The 18,782-nt window shown below is 40.3% G+C and overlaps 1 protein-coding gene across 1 annotated transcript; it reads left to right on the top strand.

Moving 5' to 3' along the window:
- The first annotated feature begins 11,247 nt into the window (after positions 1-11,247).
- Positions 11,248-18,509, top strand: LOC117377331 (B-cell receptor CD22-like). Its single transcript, XM_033973710.2, has 6 exons — positions 11,248-11,436; positions 11,541-11,924; positions 14,023-14,367; positions 15,233-15,584; positions 16,975-17,014; positions 17,085-18,509. Exons 1-6 carry the CDS (start codon positions 11,376-11,378, stop codon positions 17,292-17,294), a joined length of 1,392 nt encoding a protein of 463 aa, XP_033829601.2. The 5' UTR covers positions 11,248-11,375; the 3' UTR covers positions 17,295-18,509.
- The last annotated feature ends 273 nt before the right edge of the window (positions 18,510-18,782 follow it).

The raw sequence follows: 18,782 nt of genomic DNA, 5'->3' as shown, positions 1-18,782 counted from the left end.
GAGCAGGTCAGATGTGGAACACACTGCTGCTCACACACGAGAGCTCTCAACACTGGCAGCATTTCAGAAGCTTTAAAACAGTAGTTGTTTGTTTGAGGGCCACATATGTCACCATGTGTAACAAAATGACATTTTTATATTGAGGGGTTGTTGGTTTAACTTTTAACTAACTTCAAATGAACTGTTCTATACTTGCCTGTACAGATAGTGTGTTGTGTGCATAGTGAGTGCAATTTGTGCATAGTGTGCTGGTGTCTTACATTTGTTTTTGTGTTACTGTTGCTGTTCTCTTCCCTCTCCTGTAGACTAACATCAACCTGTCGAGGGATTGAAGATGGAACTTAACCACGTTGACTCTAGTCTTTACATATTTACATTTTTTAAATGTTCATTAATATGTGCTATCCCTTTGCAAATAAATACAATAAGAAATTAAGAAATAAGAACCTTAGTAAATCCTCTAATGAAGTTCTGTAACTGCGACTCAGACTTGTTCATGTGGACAGGTACACTTTTAATAATATGGATGGAAAAGTGTGAGGAATCAGGTTGTGAATTATAAATTTGGGTATGGAGTAGCTGAATCAAATAAGAAGCTGCTGTAAAATAAAACTGGTATGAGAGCTTTGATGGTACAAGCAATAAAAAGGATTAATTTAAAATTTATCATTATAAGGACCAGATTAAAACCTGAATAAAAGCCAATAATAAAGTTATTAGTTGGTTAAAATTGTAAAATAAAAGTAAACAAAATGGGAATCTGAACCAAAATATAAAATCCTTTTCTACAATGTTGGTCCCTCCTTGTCTGTGCTGCTCCGGTCCGGGCCGACTGGGAGCTGGCTTAGTGTGCTGGAGCCTTCCTGTCCTCTGCTCTTCCAACTCCATGGCCTCTCCTGGTCTCTCTCCTCGGCTTCTCCCGGGCAGACTGCCGCCGCCATCACTCCTGACTCTGCTTCCTGGTGCTCACCTGGGGTCACATTTGGCTTCGCTCACATCCTCGTTCTGGTCTCAGCATCACGCCGCTGCCTGGTTGCCCGGTCCTGTCTCCTGCTCAGTCTCACTGTCACACTTGTGCCATATGACACAGGACAGACAAAAGCATTTGAGGTAAAAAAAAAAACAACAAAAAAACAAAACAAGTTCCAGTATATATTTACAAGCAACAGCAAAGAAACCAGACTGGCACATTTTTTTCTCAAATGCTTTTATCTGTCTCTAACAATAGGATGAGATTGGGTGTAATCCCTCAATTGCAATTTGCTGATATAGTTTTCTATAGTGGTAATAACTTGTGTGGCGTGAACAAAGGGTGTGTTCACAGTTGAACTGAAATGAGCTCTGGTGTCCTTATGGCTCAATACACTTCATTTGTTGAGATGTTAATGCCCAAAATACGTGGCAAAACTGTGCATCTGTGGGATCATACACTGCAGATAACTAAAAAATCCATCCTGACTGTGATTTTGAGAGGATTTTTGTTCTTGTTGTCTTTGTCATTTTTGTTCTTCGCTGTCCTGTCTATCAACACTTACCAGGGCTTAACAATTTTTTTTTCCTTTGTGACAAGCATTATGATTGTGATTAGATATGTGACTTGTTTTAATAATATGATTCTTTTCAAAGTTCACATTTTAAACAAGCCCACAGGATAAAAGACAAAGATACTGAACTATCAACTGAACTAATCTAAAAATCACCTTTTAGAAAGTGTATGGGAACAATGAATGGAATATTTACTTCTGGAACCAGGGGGCGGCCGTCACTGTTGAGCTCCATAGCCACAATATCAATGCATTATATTAAGTTAGCAATATGTTGCGATAATGCATGATCTACTTAAAGTTTGCATAAAGAAAATCCAGTCATGCACAATGATGATAATGTGATGTGTTAATCTCGGTGCACAGCATATGACAGTAGAAATATGGAGCTTTTGTGTTGAGTCCCCCTCGTATCTATAAACATATCATGGCCTCATATGTGATTGTCCATAAAACCTGACTCACTGTACGCCACGTGACAAAGAAAGCTTTGTTGAACAGGATTTGACGTAATGTATATCCAGATGCACCACGCCTCCACACATAACTTTGCATGACACACTTTTAGCTCCCATCAAATTCAAGTGGTTTTATCATAGAAGTAATCAGCATGGGATGGTCTAGTCATTAAATGAAAAAGGGCACTCTGAAAGGACGTCAGCCACGACAAAGATGCAGTTTCCGGAAAAAGTCCCGGCATCAAGAATTTGACATAGCAAGATACAGTGTGTGAATAATAAAAAACATCAAAAAGAAGCAAGAAAAGAAGAATACATTTTATTTTGAAATACAATGTATCCACTACTTCGCACCTTCAAACAGAAACAGCAGACCTCTAAAGGGCAGTAAAGTAGAGCTGCAACTAACGATTATTTCAGCAATTAACTACAATAAGTGAATGATTACTTGGTTAAATTACTTGGTGTCTTGAACGTCTAAATTTATAACATCAGTAAAAATTGAAATGTAACGACTGAAGACTTCGGAGTAAAGAGTATCTATGAACATCAGAAATGATTTACTCTTTTTTGACATTTTGATTTAATACTGCAGCCGTCTTGACAAAAACGCATAACACTACTCTAGATTTAAATAGGGGGTATTGCTTCTGTGGGGCATTAACTGTTAAAACATGACATATTTAGATCACCGAGTTATATTTTATTGCGTTGAAAATGCTTCATTTGCAGAAAACCAGGTATTAGCATGTTTAATATGTTACAGTTTTGTTTTGACGCTCTGACTCCCCACTCCCTTTGTTCTCCGCTCTAAGTCACTCCCCCTTCAGAACGCTTTCACATTACAATCATCATGCATTCTGACAATTAAACTACTACATATTGGGTTGGTATATTTATGGAAAATTGCCGTGTGGGAGCATAGCTTGTACTGCTAACCATAAGGAGGGTGCAAATAGGGGCCAGGAGAGATTGCTAAATTACTCGCACATGCATAGATGACAAATAAAACCTCTTCAGGCCTCTTCCAACTGTCAACCTTCGAATCAAAGGACAAGTACTTTACCAACTGAGCTACTGCTGCATGAGGCATCTGTCTGTCCACTGCCCTGTTGTGTCTCCTCAGAGCTTTTGGTTGTGTAGTAATGGAGCTGTACATGTGCTAACCACTAGGGGCAGTAGTGAACGCAGCTCAACAGTTGAAGCTCAACTTAAAAAAACAAAAAAACAAAAAAAAACATAAAACAAAAAACAAACATACAAACATAAAAACTTTTTTATGATCAAAAAACTGTTGTGAGCTGAGTGTGCCCAGATACCACTACAGGAGTCTGCCATTAAAAACAAAAGAGTTGGAACACAGTGAATTTAATTTAATTTGTAGTCTATCTTCTGCTGACAAAAGAGCAGATTTAAGATGGTATTTTTCAGCCTCAATATTTGAAATTCAGTCAACTCTCTGACTTTTAGTGCCCTCTGGTGTTTTTTTTAGAAAACAGTTTATGTGCAAAAATTTAGTATAAATGAGCCTTTAGGATAATTCTACATACAGTCTATATCAAAATAATGGCTTCATCACAGAATCTGACAAAATCAATAAAAAAGAAATTACCTTTTGACACTTGGTAACTCTTTCCTTAACCAAGCTGAAACACAAGTAGTATATTATCATTATCATATGTCATCTAAAGAAATACATTTGACAAAATTGGGAATGACACAATAACTGCATTTAAGAGACATGTGCTACTAATAAGCTGCTGTAACTGGTCCGTACCATATCAGGATGATTGTTTGATGAGATTTATGGTTCCAGACCCTTCTGCATTTGAACAGAGAATAAGAGAGAATGACATGTCAGGGAAACAATTCTATTTCGTCCCTTCTGACCGCCGAGGTGGTGCTTCAAGCAATGATCACTCTTGCGCATGCGCAGGTCGAGAATTAAAGCACAGTCCCTTTTTTCTTCTCGCACTTAGGTCGAGTGTGTTGTGGCTACTCGCGGATAGTGCTTTGTACCACAATTGTTTTCCCACTTTCTTTGGTGGCAGATTATTGCTCAGAGTCCTGTGACCTGTGATTGGAGTATATCACAGTCGAGGTAGCGAGTGCGACTCTCCCCTCAGAGGATGCGTGAGCTGCACGGGGCTTGGCGGAATGCCTCACCTGGAGCGGGTGGTTCCCTGACACCTGTGAGGTGCCCGTCTTTCACAAAGATAGTCTATGGTAAGTAGTTCCTACATTTTTTGTTGGAAGCAATACCGGGTTCGGTGGAGCTGGTTTGTATTTGCTGCCGTTTTCGGTTCAGCTTGACTTTGTGTTGATTGTTGCCGCATTCGGCTAAACTATCATTGTTATTTTAGAACCGTGTTCGGTTCTTTAGCTTGTTTTTTCGTGCCTTCAGGCGCATGTTCTAATTTTATGAACACTAGCCATGGTTTGAGTTTAATATATTTAAATTGTAGCCTACCACCAGTGGCGTTTTCAGCTTGATGTGGTATTTTTTTATCCCAGTTTGATGGATCAAGAGTGGTGTTTTCTGCTTGACCTGATCTACTGTCGGTTTGATGGAGTCCATGTGCTGTAGAGGTTGCATGACCACGCTTCAACCTGAAGATGGACATGATCTATGCCCCTTATGTTTAGGTATGAACCACCTTAGGGAAGGTTTGACAGACAATGCTTGCATGGATTGCAGCATTATGCCCAGATCCCTGTGTGCTGACCGCCTAGCCGTGTTTGGAGGAGCTGGGACCTCGACGCCTTCTGAAATACAGGACACCCAGTTGCCTGCAAGCGGGAAGGTGACGAGAAAGTGCTCTGCTGTTGGCGCTTCCCCTGTTCTGCGTAAGCATAGCAAAGGGGATCGCTCAGCGGGATTATCCTTGAAGGTGGATAGCCTTACTTCAGAGCTCAGTAAAATGAAAGCTCTCATTGAGTCCAAGCAGACTCGAGATAGCGACCAGCGGACTGCTCAGTGCGAGATGGTTTCTTTTTGCGAGGATGATGCCCTGTCTGGTGCATTATGGCAAGGTAGCAAGTGGTTTAAAGAAAGTGCATCTGGGCTTTAAAGATGCCCGACTGCAGCATGTACAGTCACTTAGATGCCAGTGTTTCATGTATTTGAATGATCCAAGCGGTGCACTTAAGCCAGGCATACCCAAAGTCCGGCCTGGGGGCCAATTGCAGCCCTTGTACAAATTTCCATTGGCCCGCAACCTCTGGAATAAAAATAATTATGTGTGGCCCGTCTGCACTGTTGACCACTAATACACGTGTTCAAACTCGCTGACTTTTATCGACAACTGGATAAAGACAGGTTTAAAGAAATTTGAACTTTTGCTAAGAAAATGCTGAGTTTGTTTGTTTCGACATATTTGTGTGAGAAGACATCCTTGGTGCGAGGACCAGTCTGACTCTCACCTGTGTGACATTTTGCGCATCAATACCACTGTCCTTGAGCCAGACCTGGTTTATTTACTACAGTCCAGATCTCAGTTTCACTCTTAGTGCAGGTTATTTGTTCGCCTTCTGAAGTGAATAAATTCTAAAATCTCAGTAAACGTATTTTATTGTGATTATCAAAACCACACTTTAAATGTTTACTGTTTTTTACATTAATTTTGTAAAAGGTGAAAGCCATTTGCAATAAAAAAAATAATTAAATCGTTAATTTGCATTTAATATTAATGGTTCAAAAAATGATCAGGCCGAATGGTCGGCCCCTAAACATTTTCACCTCACTTATGGTAACAAGGCAGTTAATGTGCAAAACTTCTTCCCTGATGTTGATGGCTTTATTAAATCAGTCAGGAAATTAAAAAGGCAGGTTGGCACCAATCAGTTAAGTCAAAAGAAACGGTATAGACTGGCAAAACTCTTAGGAAGAATCACTAAGGGTAAGAAATGAGCAGGGACCAGTAAACAGAAATAATGCGTGATGCACATTAGTGTCTCTTTCTCAGCTGTTTATTTAGTGTTTTCTTTTCCTTTCTATTTTCTTATGGAGAGCCTCAGAATAGAATCTTTGAATATTAATGGGGGCAGGGATAGAGAGAAGCAAGCAGCGATGGTTGAGATGGTTAAAGTTAAATGTATTGATGTCTTATTCCTACAGGAAACACACAGCACTGGGGACAATAAAACAGACAGGAGCAGGGTTTGGTCAGGGCCGATATTCATGAGCCATGGGTCTAATGTGAGTGCTGGAGTAGCAGTACCAGTGTCTGAGCGGGTGAGTCTGGGTAATGCCACTCACTTGGAGGGAGGCAGGCTGCAGGTGGTGCAGGGGACAATTAGGGAAACACACTTTGTGTTCATAAACATCTATGCACATAACTCACCTGTGAGTTGCACTTCTATATCCCATCATGCACCGCGCCTACGCAAAAAAGAGAAGAAAATGGAGTCCGTTGCGCAATATACGTTCAAATGTTCGTACTGGTTTACCTCATCTACAACAGAGCAACATGAAACTGTTAAATCTGAATAAAGATCTGTACAGTGTGTTTGATGATTAAAAAGGAGTTACATGGAATAAAGGAATGTTCAGTTATTGCTACACAATAAGAAGACATTTTTATCATTAAAAATTATTACTGCAATAAGAATAATGTAAGAATGTTTGTTTCTATTGTAAGCGTCAAAGACCAAGAACCTGAAACGTAAAGTCAGAAGGGTTTAATGAGTTGCACACAGGTAATGTGAACAATGAAGCAACGGACTCTCAGGAAAGGACAGAAGAGAGTCCTGAGACGTGCACAAAATCTTCATGTGTTCCGGTACATTCCATACGTCTGCACCCACTGGTGGGCACGTGTCATTTACCTTCGTGTTAGTAAATCAAGATACTAGCTTGATGTAGCGCTGCACTGCTAGAAAATACCTTATAATAATCAGATGAAAAGAACTGGCACGGCATAGAAGGGAAACAGAGCCCTCTACTGTTATTAAAGTGGTGTAGCCACTGGACAAAATACCGAACCATTAAACTGCAATATCCCACTATATGTACAACTAATCAGTGTTCTCTGGTTTATAGACTATGAATGTAGAAATTATATTGTTACCTCTGTCTCTGTTATTACGTTTTCACAAGGTTTATTTTGTTTAAGTTATGAAGTAGCTACAATTGAGTAAAAAAATCACCTCGAACGTTATATTTGCCTATTGATATTCAATCTAAACAGAAAGAAATGGCTGTGACGACGACATCTTGACTTTTTTTCTATTAAATAATAAATCATTAAAAATAACGTACGTAATGTGCGTATCGTATGCTCAAAGACAGCGGTGGAAGTGTGGTCCATGGTGTGGGCCTGTCCCACTTCAGCAAGATGGCGGCTACACTGAGGAGGGCAGATTCTCGACCGGAACCTTGAAACTACACTTTTGAAGAGTACTTCGTAAGGACCCTTGAAGGGTGCATTTGGCGAATTGAGACACAGCCTATAGCGCGCCAGTACACAAGGGTCCGTGTCAGTAGGGGCAGTGTGAGTGCAGCCCATATGGACAGGATTTATATCAACCAATCACACAAGACTCATCTCAAAGGAGCCCAAATAATACCTATTGGATTTTCAGATCACCATCTAGCCACAATGGAATGCGCACTACCAGCATGTGCTCCAGGCTGCCAGGCTGCCTGAATGTAAGACCTTTGCAGGACAGGAGGTTTGTCCAGGCCTTTGGGGAGTTCTGGCAGCAGTGAAGGTGTAGGAAGGCAGAATTTGAGAAAATGCTTAAGTGGTGGGAGGTGGGGAAGACCCAAATCGAACTGTTTGTCCAACAGTACATGTCATGTAGCCCTCATAGACGAGGGGCTGATCAGGGGAACAAGGAGCAGAGACACGTGGGCAAACAGGACGTGCTCTAAGGTCTAAGGTGAGAGGGCAAAGGGGGCACTAGTTAAGGTGAAGGTTATTGCACTATATGAGATCGACGCACCTACACTCTACTTTTTAAATTTAGAATGAAATCATTTTATGGACCTCAAATTGGCTAATGGGGAGGTCACTTTTGACCTATCACCGATATGGCAGGAGCCAATTACCTTCTATACTAAGCTGTTTGGGGCGAGTGAATGTGATGAGAGGAGTCAGGGGCAGATGGTGGAGAGGTTACCTAAGCTGGATGAGTCTGAGGCAGCAGCTCTGGCCTCTCCGGTTACTCAGGAAGAGATGAACACAGTTCAGCAGCTCAGTTGTGGCTGAGCCCCTGGGATCAATGGGCTTCCTTCAGAGCGTTCCTGGCCCTGTTGCCTTAGAAGGGTGACCTGACTCTGCTGAAAAATAATAATAAAATAATTGCCAAAGTGTTCTCCAACAGACTAAAGGAGTGCCTGGACAGTATCATCTCACCTACACAAACATACTGCATCCCCGGATGGACTTTTATGGACAATGTTTTTCTCATCCATGACATCATAGACATTGGAAAAACAGAGGACTTGAATGTTGGTCTCCTGTCAATCAACCAGTAGAAGGCATTCGATCGGGTAGATCACAACTACCTATTCATTCAGTGCATTTGGCTTTCCCAGAAAGTTCATTAGCTGGATAAAGACTCTATATAAAGGAGCCACTGTGCTGTTAAGAGTGAGGGGAAGACTCAGTCGGCTGGTGGAGGTGAGGAGCGGCACCAGACAGGGTTGTTCTGTGTCGGGAATGCTCTATGTTCTGGCCATAGAGCCACTGCTCTAGAAGCTTGGCAGAGGACTGAGGGGCCTCAGACTGGAGCAGGCCTCACAGCCCCTCTGCCTATCAGCCTATCCAGACAACATCACTGTGGTCATCTCTGGGTGGGAGGATGTGTGGACAGTGCAGCAAAGTCTGTCCCTCTATGATCGCGCTTCATCGGCACATGTAAACTGGCCAAAGTCTGAAGGCTACCTCCTGGGACAATGGGAGAGCCAACCAAGGCCCGTCCTTCCCGGGGGGCTGCAGTGGAGGGCTGAGGGGTTGAAGTGTCTGGGTGTGTTTCTGGGGAGCCAGTAGTTTCAGACAAAGAACTGGGATGGTCTTGTGGAAAAGGTGAGTGCCCGATTGTCTCGATGGGCCTGGGTCCAGTCCCAGCTGTCTTACAGGGGGAGAACTCTGATGGCTAACACTCTGGCTGCTTCCTGTCTGTGGCACCTCTTGCAGCCTCCAGACTGTGGTGGCAGATATTAAGAAGAGGCTTGTGGACTTTTCCTGGGGTAGCTATCATTTGGCTGAGGGCTACGGTGCTGTACCTATCTGTGGAGGAGGGAGGGCAGGGGCTAGTGGACATCTCCAGTAGACTGGCGGCACTCCGCCTGAGGACAGCCAAATGTTTTCTCTATGGCCCCCAACGACTGTGGACAGAGACGGCAGCACCGACTGGGAGGACTGGGCTATGATAAGCACCTGTTCCTTTTGGACCTGAAGGCAGCGGACTTGTCGTGGACTTCAGAGTTTTACCACTCTGTGCTGAAGGCCTGGAACTTGGTGCTGGAGTGCTCCATAGAGGAGCTATGTGGGAGCGTGGGGCAGAAGCCACTTTTTTTAACCCTATGGTGGGGAGCAGCCTGTTGCCACATGAGAGGCATTTGTGGCAGGAGGGCTCACAAAACTGGTGGACTTGAGAAGGGAGGTGCAGCGCAGACTCCCTGTGCACTTCAGAGAGGTGCTGGGGCTCTATGGAGAATCTCCACCTGTCCAGCTAGGGCCCTTTCCCTCACTGGTTGCAGACTCTGGGACACTAACCCGGGAGCTCTTTGTGTTTGGACCCAAGTTTTCCTTAGCCAAACGCAGAACTGTTGTTTTAATAAACTTTATCCTGGGTCAGGCTAAGATGAGCGTGTGGCTCACCCGGAGGAACCACATAGCTGGCCTGGGCTCACAGACCCGGGGGTCAAAGTGGAGTTCACGTACAGCACACTGATGGGGCAGGAGAAGGTCTTTGAGGCAGTGTGAACAGTGAGGAGGGCCTTGTGTTCAGTGAGGGAGGGGCAGTTAGGACTGCACCTGTAAGAGGGGCTGGAACATGGATGCGTGATTGTGTTGTTTAGCTTTAACATTTTCTTTTAACTGACAAGTGAAAAAAATAAAAATAAAAATAAATAAATAAATAAATGTATTGTTAAAAGTCTTCTTCTTGTTCTTCTTCTTCTTCACTGGTATTATAGAGTTTTTCTTCTCTCCCCCTTTGTTTTTTTATGTTTTCCCCCCATTTTCTTTTCTCACTGGCAACTTACTAGTACTAGCATTCTCCTCTGCTGTCCCCACCTAAAAAAAAAAAAAAAAAAAAAAAATTAGATTGTAAACTCATCGTTCAGAGTCATAGAGGGTGAAGACTGGCAATTACATCAGGTTTTCTTGACTATAAAAGTGACATTCTCATATTTGAAATGCAGGTTAGAAAAAGTTTCAGTCATCTAACCACTGTTTTTGAAATCAAGAAGAGATTGGCCTTCCATCCAAAAGCCATGAAAATAGCTCACCTCTTCATCCATTGCACCTCAAGGAAGTTAATAACCAGAATGAGATTATTTTTATTATGGCCATAGGTTGTGTGATGAGGTCAGGCCAGTGTGTAATGTGGCAAACTTATTCTGAACTAATTTTTAAAAAATATTTGTACAATTTTAACATTTCCATTTGGCTGATATAGTTTTATAAAATGGTAATAATTTGTGTGGTAGCAACAAAGGGTGTGTTGGACAGTTGGACTGAAGTAAACTCTGGTGCCCTTTTGGCTCAGTATGCTTCATTTGTTGAGATGTTAACGCCAAAAATAACTGGTAAAATTGTGCTCATCTGTGGGACATTTTAAAAAACAGCCTACCTTTAAATGTGATGGACCTGCTCATTGACTGAATACAAAGGAGAGAGTAAATGCATTCAATTCCGAAGTTGCTGCACCAAACTGAAGATTTCACTAAATTTTCGTAAAAAATCTGCCATAATATCTTCATTCTATCCAACACACTGCTACACTGCTCCCTACAGAATGCACTACCCTCTCCTAGCGAGTGGAGATACTCAGTCAGCTCAGTTCATTTGACAGAACTGTAATGTGAACATGAACCAGACGAATGACATGAGGACAATTGTGAATTTTTCCCGAAGCCCTCCCAACTAATAAGTATGCATATGCAAGCATAAAGAACACAAAAGCATGGTGTAAAAGAAGGAAACTGATGCTATGTCGTAAGAGGAAGTAAGCACTGCAGAAGTATTGACCGCATTTACGCTGCATCAAAAGCCCATATCCAAACCCAGAGTAGACCATAAGCATTAACCACGACCGACACAGGACCAAACTACGTCTACACCAGAACTTAGCAAGGATAACACCAAACCTGAAGTCTGTTTTTTTTTTTTTTTACTGAAATTGAAAAAAAAATCTACTAATGGCAGCAAAGTTTGTGAAAATGGAGACACACATTTTTCTCATCCTTCTGTTGTGTTCAGGTGAGTTTTACTAATGTTATTATCTAATTGTTTGGATGCTAATTATAGTTGAAAGCATATCAAGCATAGTGTAATATTTAGATTTTTATAAATGTATGTTTCAGGTGCTTTAGGATGTGGATTTTCTCGTGATCTGATCATCTCTGTACCAAACCTGACGGCTCTGAGTGGATCTTGTTTGTGGATCCCCTGCACATTCAGTATTCCCAACCAACATAAAGATAAAATAGACCTGACCAAACGTGTTACTGCCATTTGGAGTAAGAAATATCCCAACTTAGGTAGACCTGAAGATCCTACATTTTTTAACAGTGCTATGCCCAGCCCAACATCTCCTATAAAACTGACTGGGAACCTGCAACAGAAAAACTGCACCATTCAGTTCTTTGATATAAACACAAATCATTCTGATGAGTATTTTCTCAGAATAGAAAACCACGACTTTAAGGCAACTGCACTTTGTGAAAAACTTCAGATAAATGTTCAAGGTGAGACATACTTTTTTCATACGTTTTTGCAATCATTTGCTTGTCAAATATGGTAATAACAAAGTCTAAAAAGCACAAGTAACATTGTAAGGTTCAAGTATTTGTGAACGATCTAAATGTTGTTAAAAGCTCTTTACTGAGTGTTCACATTGTTGAAGATATAGAAATACCAACAAAAAAGGAATTTACAAGGCAACAGCAGGTCAAAAAAAAAAAAAGTCTGGCTCCATTCCACTTACTCATGGTAAACCTGCACAGGTCTTAAAGAGGCCATAGACCACAAAATACAAAAAAATAAACTTTTCTGAAGTAAAACTTATGATTAACATTTGTAGTAATTCATTAAAGGGAAAATGTAAATAAATCAGATTATTTAGTAAGCAAATAATCACAAAATAATCATGTTAACCATAAAAAAATACCGAAATAACCCCAAATCATGTCCTTTAAATAAATATTAAATCAAAACAAAATAGTAATACTTACCTCAATAATGAAAATATTACAAAAATTACAAAACTGGGTTTAGGCTCCAGCAAGCATATTGCATAAATTGAGTTGCAAACGATAAATCAATTAATAGCTTAAATGTTACAAGTCCAAGAATCTGTTTTGGTGGTGGTGTATCTTTATTTTTTTTAAATAAGGGGCTAGTTTACCACTTCAAAATGTGAATGATGGTTTCTATTTATGGCAATTATAGGTTAAAAATGTTTGTAGTGTGTTAGCAGAAGTTGGCAAAGTAGCTGATGAACACAATTTGAGGGTGTGGCGCTTTCAACTAGAAGTGTGAGTGTGTGAGTCAAAGTCTAAGTCTTTTTTAACAGCACTTGGTCAGATCTAAGTCATTCAAAATATTATTACCCAATAAGGAGTAGGAGGTTGTTGCTTCATTACTGTTTGGAGTTTAAAATTTGTGATGTGATGTTTGTGAGTGAGTCAGCTCTTTTGAACGGTTTGTTTTAACCGGATCTTATTTTTTAAAAGAACCAAATCCTTTTCTTTTCAATTTTTATGCATTTTTATACTGATTAACGCTGAACCAACACAATAATCAGCACAGAAGCAGAGCAGGCAACACAAGAGAGAGAGCTTTGTGAACAAAAACAGATTGGGCATAACTTATTTATTTTAATTATTATTGTAGTGCAACATTGTATTTAGATTTTCATAATTTCAAAAGGTAAAACACTCGCACTCTCAGTTTTAACTATTTTAAACAGATCTGAGCCTTCTGTCATATAAATGAATGGTAAAAGAGTCAGTGTTTTGAACGGATCCAAAAGATTCAGATCCCACAAAGGAGCCAAAAGTCCCAGCTACTGCATGTTGTAACAGATGTAACCAGACAGAAAGTGGTGTGTAAAATCATATATTGTAAAACTATCAACACAATACTAATATACAGTATACGAGGCATCTTCATGTTGTTTCATTCTACACTAACTTAATTTAAAGTCTTTCCTCAGTCAACTCCATAACACACTACTGTCCAGTGTAACAAGAACTTATGAGCCAAAAACATGCAAAACTTCCAAATCTTATCAAAGTAACTGCCAAAAAGGTTACTCAAGTAAGGGTTATATTTATGAAGCATTTCCTCACTTGCTGAATGTAAAATCTGTACTAAAAATGAGGCAAACCTGAGGCAGTTGAGATTGGCGTCTCTTATCATTTTTGACCAAATGTGGAAAGAAAAAGAGGCGAAAATGCAGAGGCCGTTTAGTGGGTGCTACATGAGTCAGCTTTGTGAAAATGGGAGATGTGCATAGAGATAGAGTTAGGGTTAGCAGTAGTAACAGCAGTAGTTTGTGAACTAACCATGCGGTGGTATTCAGTAAAGCTGTACTGTGTTTGCTAATAGACAGCTAAGTTACATAGTTCCAATTGTAATACTAAATCAAGTTCGACCTCCCCACAAACATCACATGCAATCTTTCAGTTTGCACTCCTAATTTACTTAATATACCCCTGGCTATGCATATTGTTAATTCATAAAACTATAACTCAAATAGAAATAAAAAGTACTGCTGTTAGAACTACAATTCCTTTAACATTCTGATATAAATTAACTCATCACTAACCACCTTTTGTGTAGAGTCTCCATGGATCCCGTCAGTGCAGGTCTCAGGGTCACAGAGGGAGCAGGAGACAGTGACTATAACCTGCTCTGCTCCCTCTCCCTGCCCTCACTCTCCTCCTGAACTCACATGGAGCTTTCGACCAGAGCTTCCACATAGCATGCTCCAAAGCTCTGATGGGACCTTCTCAACCTCAGCGCAAGACATGGTCCAAAACTCTGATGGGACCTTCAACACTTCAGTGCAACTTCAGATGAGATTATCTGAGAAGCACCATGGACTGGAGGTGCGCTGTTCTGCTGTGTATCCTGTGAAGGAAGGACGCAAGACGGCACAGATGAAAATCTCTCTGAGTGTGGAGTGTAAGTGTGCAGCCTCACTGAAAAGTCTATAACGTCTAGTTTGTACAGGATGTTTTGTGTCAAGAAGTTTGAGACAAGGATTATTATTATCAAAAGGTTTTATTTTAAGTGTATGTTATATTTAAAGGAGACATGTACTGCAAGTGTCGTAACGTCTGACAGGAGAGACCAAAAAGACAGAACTTGGGGAAGATTTAACAGTGTTTATTTACAGAATTGCGGTACAGTAGAGAAGAGCAGGGTCAGAGGCTGGAAAGCTGAGCAGGTCCAGGGAGTGGGATCTGGTGACGAGCAAAAATATCCAATTTAGCAAAGTCAAAAAGTGCAAAAACATGAACTGAGCCAAACGGGGAGTACCACAGAGATATGCGGATGATCTGGTGCTGAGCTCCCCAGGTGCAGCTGATTGCAGATTAGGTCCAGGTGTGCACGGGAGGAGCCAAGATCTCCGCCCCAGTTCCAGGCTCAGACATAGAAGGGAGGGGAGAAAGAACAAAAAGGGCAGGACTGACAGGGATCACGACAGCAAGTTGGTCTTTTATAAACTTTTAAATATGTTAGAATGGATTTCCCCCATATTTAACTTTTTTTAAAGTTTGACTTTTACCTACTAAGATTCCGAGTCACACATGCAGGGTTTAAAATGTGAACTTGAAGTAAATGAAATATGGCTGTTAGCTATGGTGAAATGCCAAAATGTAAAAAAATCAAAATGTAGAATAATGATTTACACATAATAAAGTTTATTATGAAGGAAAGGGAAAATGCTTATGCCTATAGTGATATTGAAAATCACAATAACAATATACACAATATAGTTCTAGCCCAAGTCATCCACTAACATCTATCACATGTGTCTCCTCAGATTCTCCTAAAAACACATCTGTGTGGCTCAGCACAAACACGTCACTGTCTGTGGGACAGTCTGTAAATCTGACCTGCTCCAGCAGAGCCTGGCCTCCAGTCCAGAGCTTCAGCTGGTTCAGGGTCACCTCACAGGGTCCACAAAGAGTTTATGAAGGACAAGTCTACAGCCTCATCTTCAACCATACAACCCAAGGAGAATACTTCTGTCAAGCCCAGAATAAAATCGGAAAACATAACTCTTCAAGCATTAACCTGCACAATACACCTGAATTCGATGAGCTACCATGGAAGCCCATTCTTGGAGGAGGTATTGCTCTCCTGATACTCATCTGCATCACTGTTTTTATTAGGTGAGTGAATTTGAGTGGCTTAATTAAGCTACTTCCTCAGTACAGATGGTAAATGGCTATGGGTGTTACATATTGGCTCAGATATGCTGCCTTTCCAAGTGCAACCTGATCCATGAAATAAATTTGTAAAAAAAAAAAAAAATAGCCTAATAATCTGGCTCTGGCCATATTGTATAGTTAATCATCATAACATAAACGGTGGTTTTCATACATGTGCGTGTGCTCTGTGAAGTGGCCCCAGTGTGCACTAGATTTAGTTCTCTTTACTTCAAGTTTGGGTCAAGCTTGTTCACAGACACCGTGCATCAATCTTCCCAAACAGTGCACCATGGGCCCTGTGAGAGGCCATGGCGAAGAAGAAAAGGGACACAGAGCTACAGAACAAGGTTTAGCTGCACAGACAGAGGCAGAAGGATAAAGTTAAGCTGAACTGCATCATCAGATGTTTCAAACGGCCAACTCTGCAGTGCCCATTCATTCACAAATTTGTGATACAAGCAATTTTTAAAAACAAAAACTATTAAAATAAACAAAACACTAAGGCCTATAAGCCTTAGCATTTTGTTTATTTTACGCAAACACTGCTCCTGGTCGGCAAGACTTTAGCAGGCTCACCTCTCATGCCATGCACCAAAAAGCTTTTATCCTTCTATTTGTATTTTTGAGACATTGTATTGGTATTTGTAATGTAGCATACTTTTTTAGGTGGCTGAGGGCAAATTAAACTGTTTTCATGTTATATTTGGCGAGTTCTTCTAGTATAAGAAGTATGGTATAAGAAACAGTGTAACTGGTCTAACAGGTACCAACATTTCAAACGCAGCCCCTGCATCCAGCTGTTGGTACTATATTTTACAATATTTATTAATTCCATTAGTTGCAATTTAAGAGAGAGCCATACACTTGGTGTTGGCTTGACGAAAACTTATCCTTTAAAATACATATCTCGGAATATCTTCATATCTTCAAAAACTGCCAGAATAACTCACCTTCTTGTTAATCATTGATTTTGGAACATTTAATACCAGATCACATGACTGTATAAGACTAAGAACTAGCTGCACCAGAATTGAGAGGGGAAGAGGCTTTTAGCTGTGTGGAAAACAAAACTGGATACTTTGATGACACAATTGCAATTTAATAATCTGGTAACACACTTTTATGCACACACCTGCACCTTTTAAAATATTTTAGATGGGCTTATGTACTTGTTATATATTTGTTTTGTTTGTGTTGTATTTTAAACAGGGCATCCATGAAAAATAGAGCCCAAGTGACTCATTGCGCTCTCCTGTATAAAATAAGATAAAGAAAGAAAGTAGCAAAAAGTTAATTTAATGTTTAGTTCCACTTTACTAAATTGTTTTTGCATGTGTCTTATTTTTTTCAGCTGTCACATATCTAAAAGTCGGGCCCCAAAGGAAGCTCACGTGAGATATGATCTACAGTTGCTTACATTATCTCAAAAATATTCTCATGACAGTTTGGCTTCTTTTACAGACAGAGACACACGAAGAGGTACGCAAAGAAGAAGACACTGTCCTTTATGGAGAGGTAGTGTTTTCTAAGTCTACAACAAGCAAGCCTGGTCCTCCGGCCCAACACGCAGAAGACCCAGAGATAATCTACTCCCAGATCAGAGTGTCCAAGGCAGCAGGAAGCACAGCACAGCCCACAGAGGACCTTTACGCAATGGTGAAAAAGAGCTGATTATTTTAGAGTAAATGCAGAAGTCAACAGGAACTTGTGCAAAAGAGAGCATATTTAAACAGTTACCACATTTTACTTTTTATTTAAAACCTGAAATAACTAGTTTTCTTGAGATCTGCAGTTTATAAAATTCAACAGTTTAATACAAAAAAAAGAGAGTTAAATTTCAGTTTTTGTTGGAATATACACAAATGTTTGTGATATTGTGTAGTACGCACACATAGCTCTTCCTGTTTTTTTTCCTGTGAATTTGATGCATTTCTCTATTGAAAAGAAAAGCTTTCCTATGCTAAATATAATCTCAGCAAAATTCAGTTTTTCTTTCAATACATATCGTGCATCTCCCCAAACCAAGTTTTTTTCTATTCAAACTCTTAGAACACAGAAAAACACATGGCCAAAGTCTTTCATTCATTTGACAGTGCAGAAGCCTTAGTCCTGCTCTCAGTGACCACAACTTTCAATGGTTTAGTGCAGTCTGACAATGGAGTTCACACTTTACACATATATTATTATTATTATATTGTGTTCAGACTTAGTTTAAAATTGAAAGATGTTGGAATAGCAAATACACCAACACAAATTTTGTAATGCATGTGTTCTTTACATACAATTGTACATTTACATCTCACTGGTCATATACTGTATTTAGGATGTTTCTGTATTCACACAATCTGTACTCTTTCCTGATGCCCTTCTCCGTGTTTGAATCGTGTGAAATCCTTTGTTTTTAAATTTTAGGCAGGGGCGGTGCCAGATATTTTTGGTTGGATGAGCTATGGAGGTGCAAAGTTTTTTTTAGCAAAGGAATCCTATGAAAATGGATCAAAATGGATCTTTGAGGGAGCTGTGGGGGTGCATTGGCCATTCTAGGGGAGGCTAGTGCCCCCTTAACCCCCCTTTCTATGTGATTTTAGGTACTGTGTTCGGGCCAATGTCCTTTACCATGTGAGAACAGACCTGTAGCATTGAAAAAACAAGTTGAATTGAGTGATCATTTATGTTTCTGAATGAGAGCTGTGTCAACTGTTCTGAAAAAGAGCCTGAGAACTGTATGAAAAAACTAACTTATTTACAGGTACGTGTAAATGTTTTAAACACATTGATTACTTCATAAAGGAAATATTTTTAGCTATATTTATGGGACATGTATCTTGATGATGCTTTTTAACCATTTTTAACTGCAACTTATATTAAAAACTTCTATTACCGTTTTGTGACTGTGTTTACATTTCTATCGAGGTTACAAAAGTACAGAGTCAAAGTACAGAGTCAAAACTGCCCCGTGACGAAGTGAGTTGTACGCTCAACTCTTCCCGATAGACTGTATAAAGAAGTGGACTAAGGGAGTGTGATGTCACTAATAGCGTTCGGCTCCAGTCAAATGAAGCTCATCAAGGTTAGCAGTTATATGGACCACTTTGGAGCAGAGTATGGAATTCCTACTACGAGTATCATAGCAACCAAAGAGCCAATCCAGAGCGAGGC

This window comes from Periophthalmus magnuspinnatus, chromosome 10, assembly GCF_009829125.3.
Source record: "Periophthalmus magnuspinnatus isolate fPerMag1 chromosome 10, fPerMag1.2.pri, whole genome shotgun sequence".
Taxonomy (NCBI): domain Eukaryota; kingdom Metazoa; phylum Chordata; class Actinopteri; order Gobiiformes; family Gobiidae; genus Periophthalmus; species Periophthalmus magnuspinnatus.
Note: the sequence above shows the minus strand (reverse complement) of the source record. Positions and strands in the feature narration are given on the sequence as shown.

What these genes read in the sequence shown, in the direction of transcription:
- LOC117377331 (XM_033973710.2), top strand. Translation starts at nt 11,376, where the DNA reads ATGGCAGCAAAGTTTGTGAAAATGGAGACACACATTTTTCTCATCCTT. An exon ending in ACTTCAGATAAATGTTCAAG is followed by an intron (nt 11,925 to 14,022) that starts GTGAGACATACT and finishes CCTTTTGTGTAG; the next exon opens with AGTCTCCATGGATCCCGTCA. An exon ending in GGGCCCCAAAGGAAGCTCAC is followed by an intron (nt 17,015 to 17,084) that starts GTGAGATATGAT and finishes CTTCTTTTACAG; the next exon opens with ACAGAGACACACGAAGAGGT.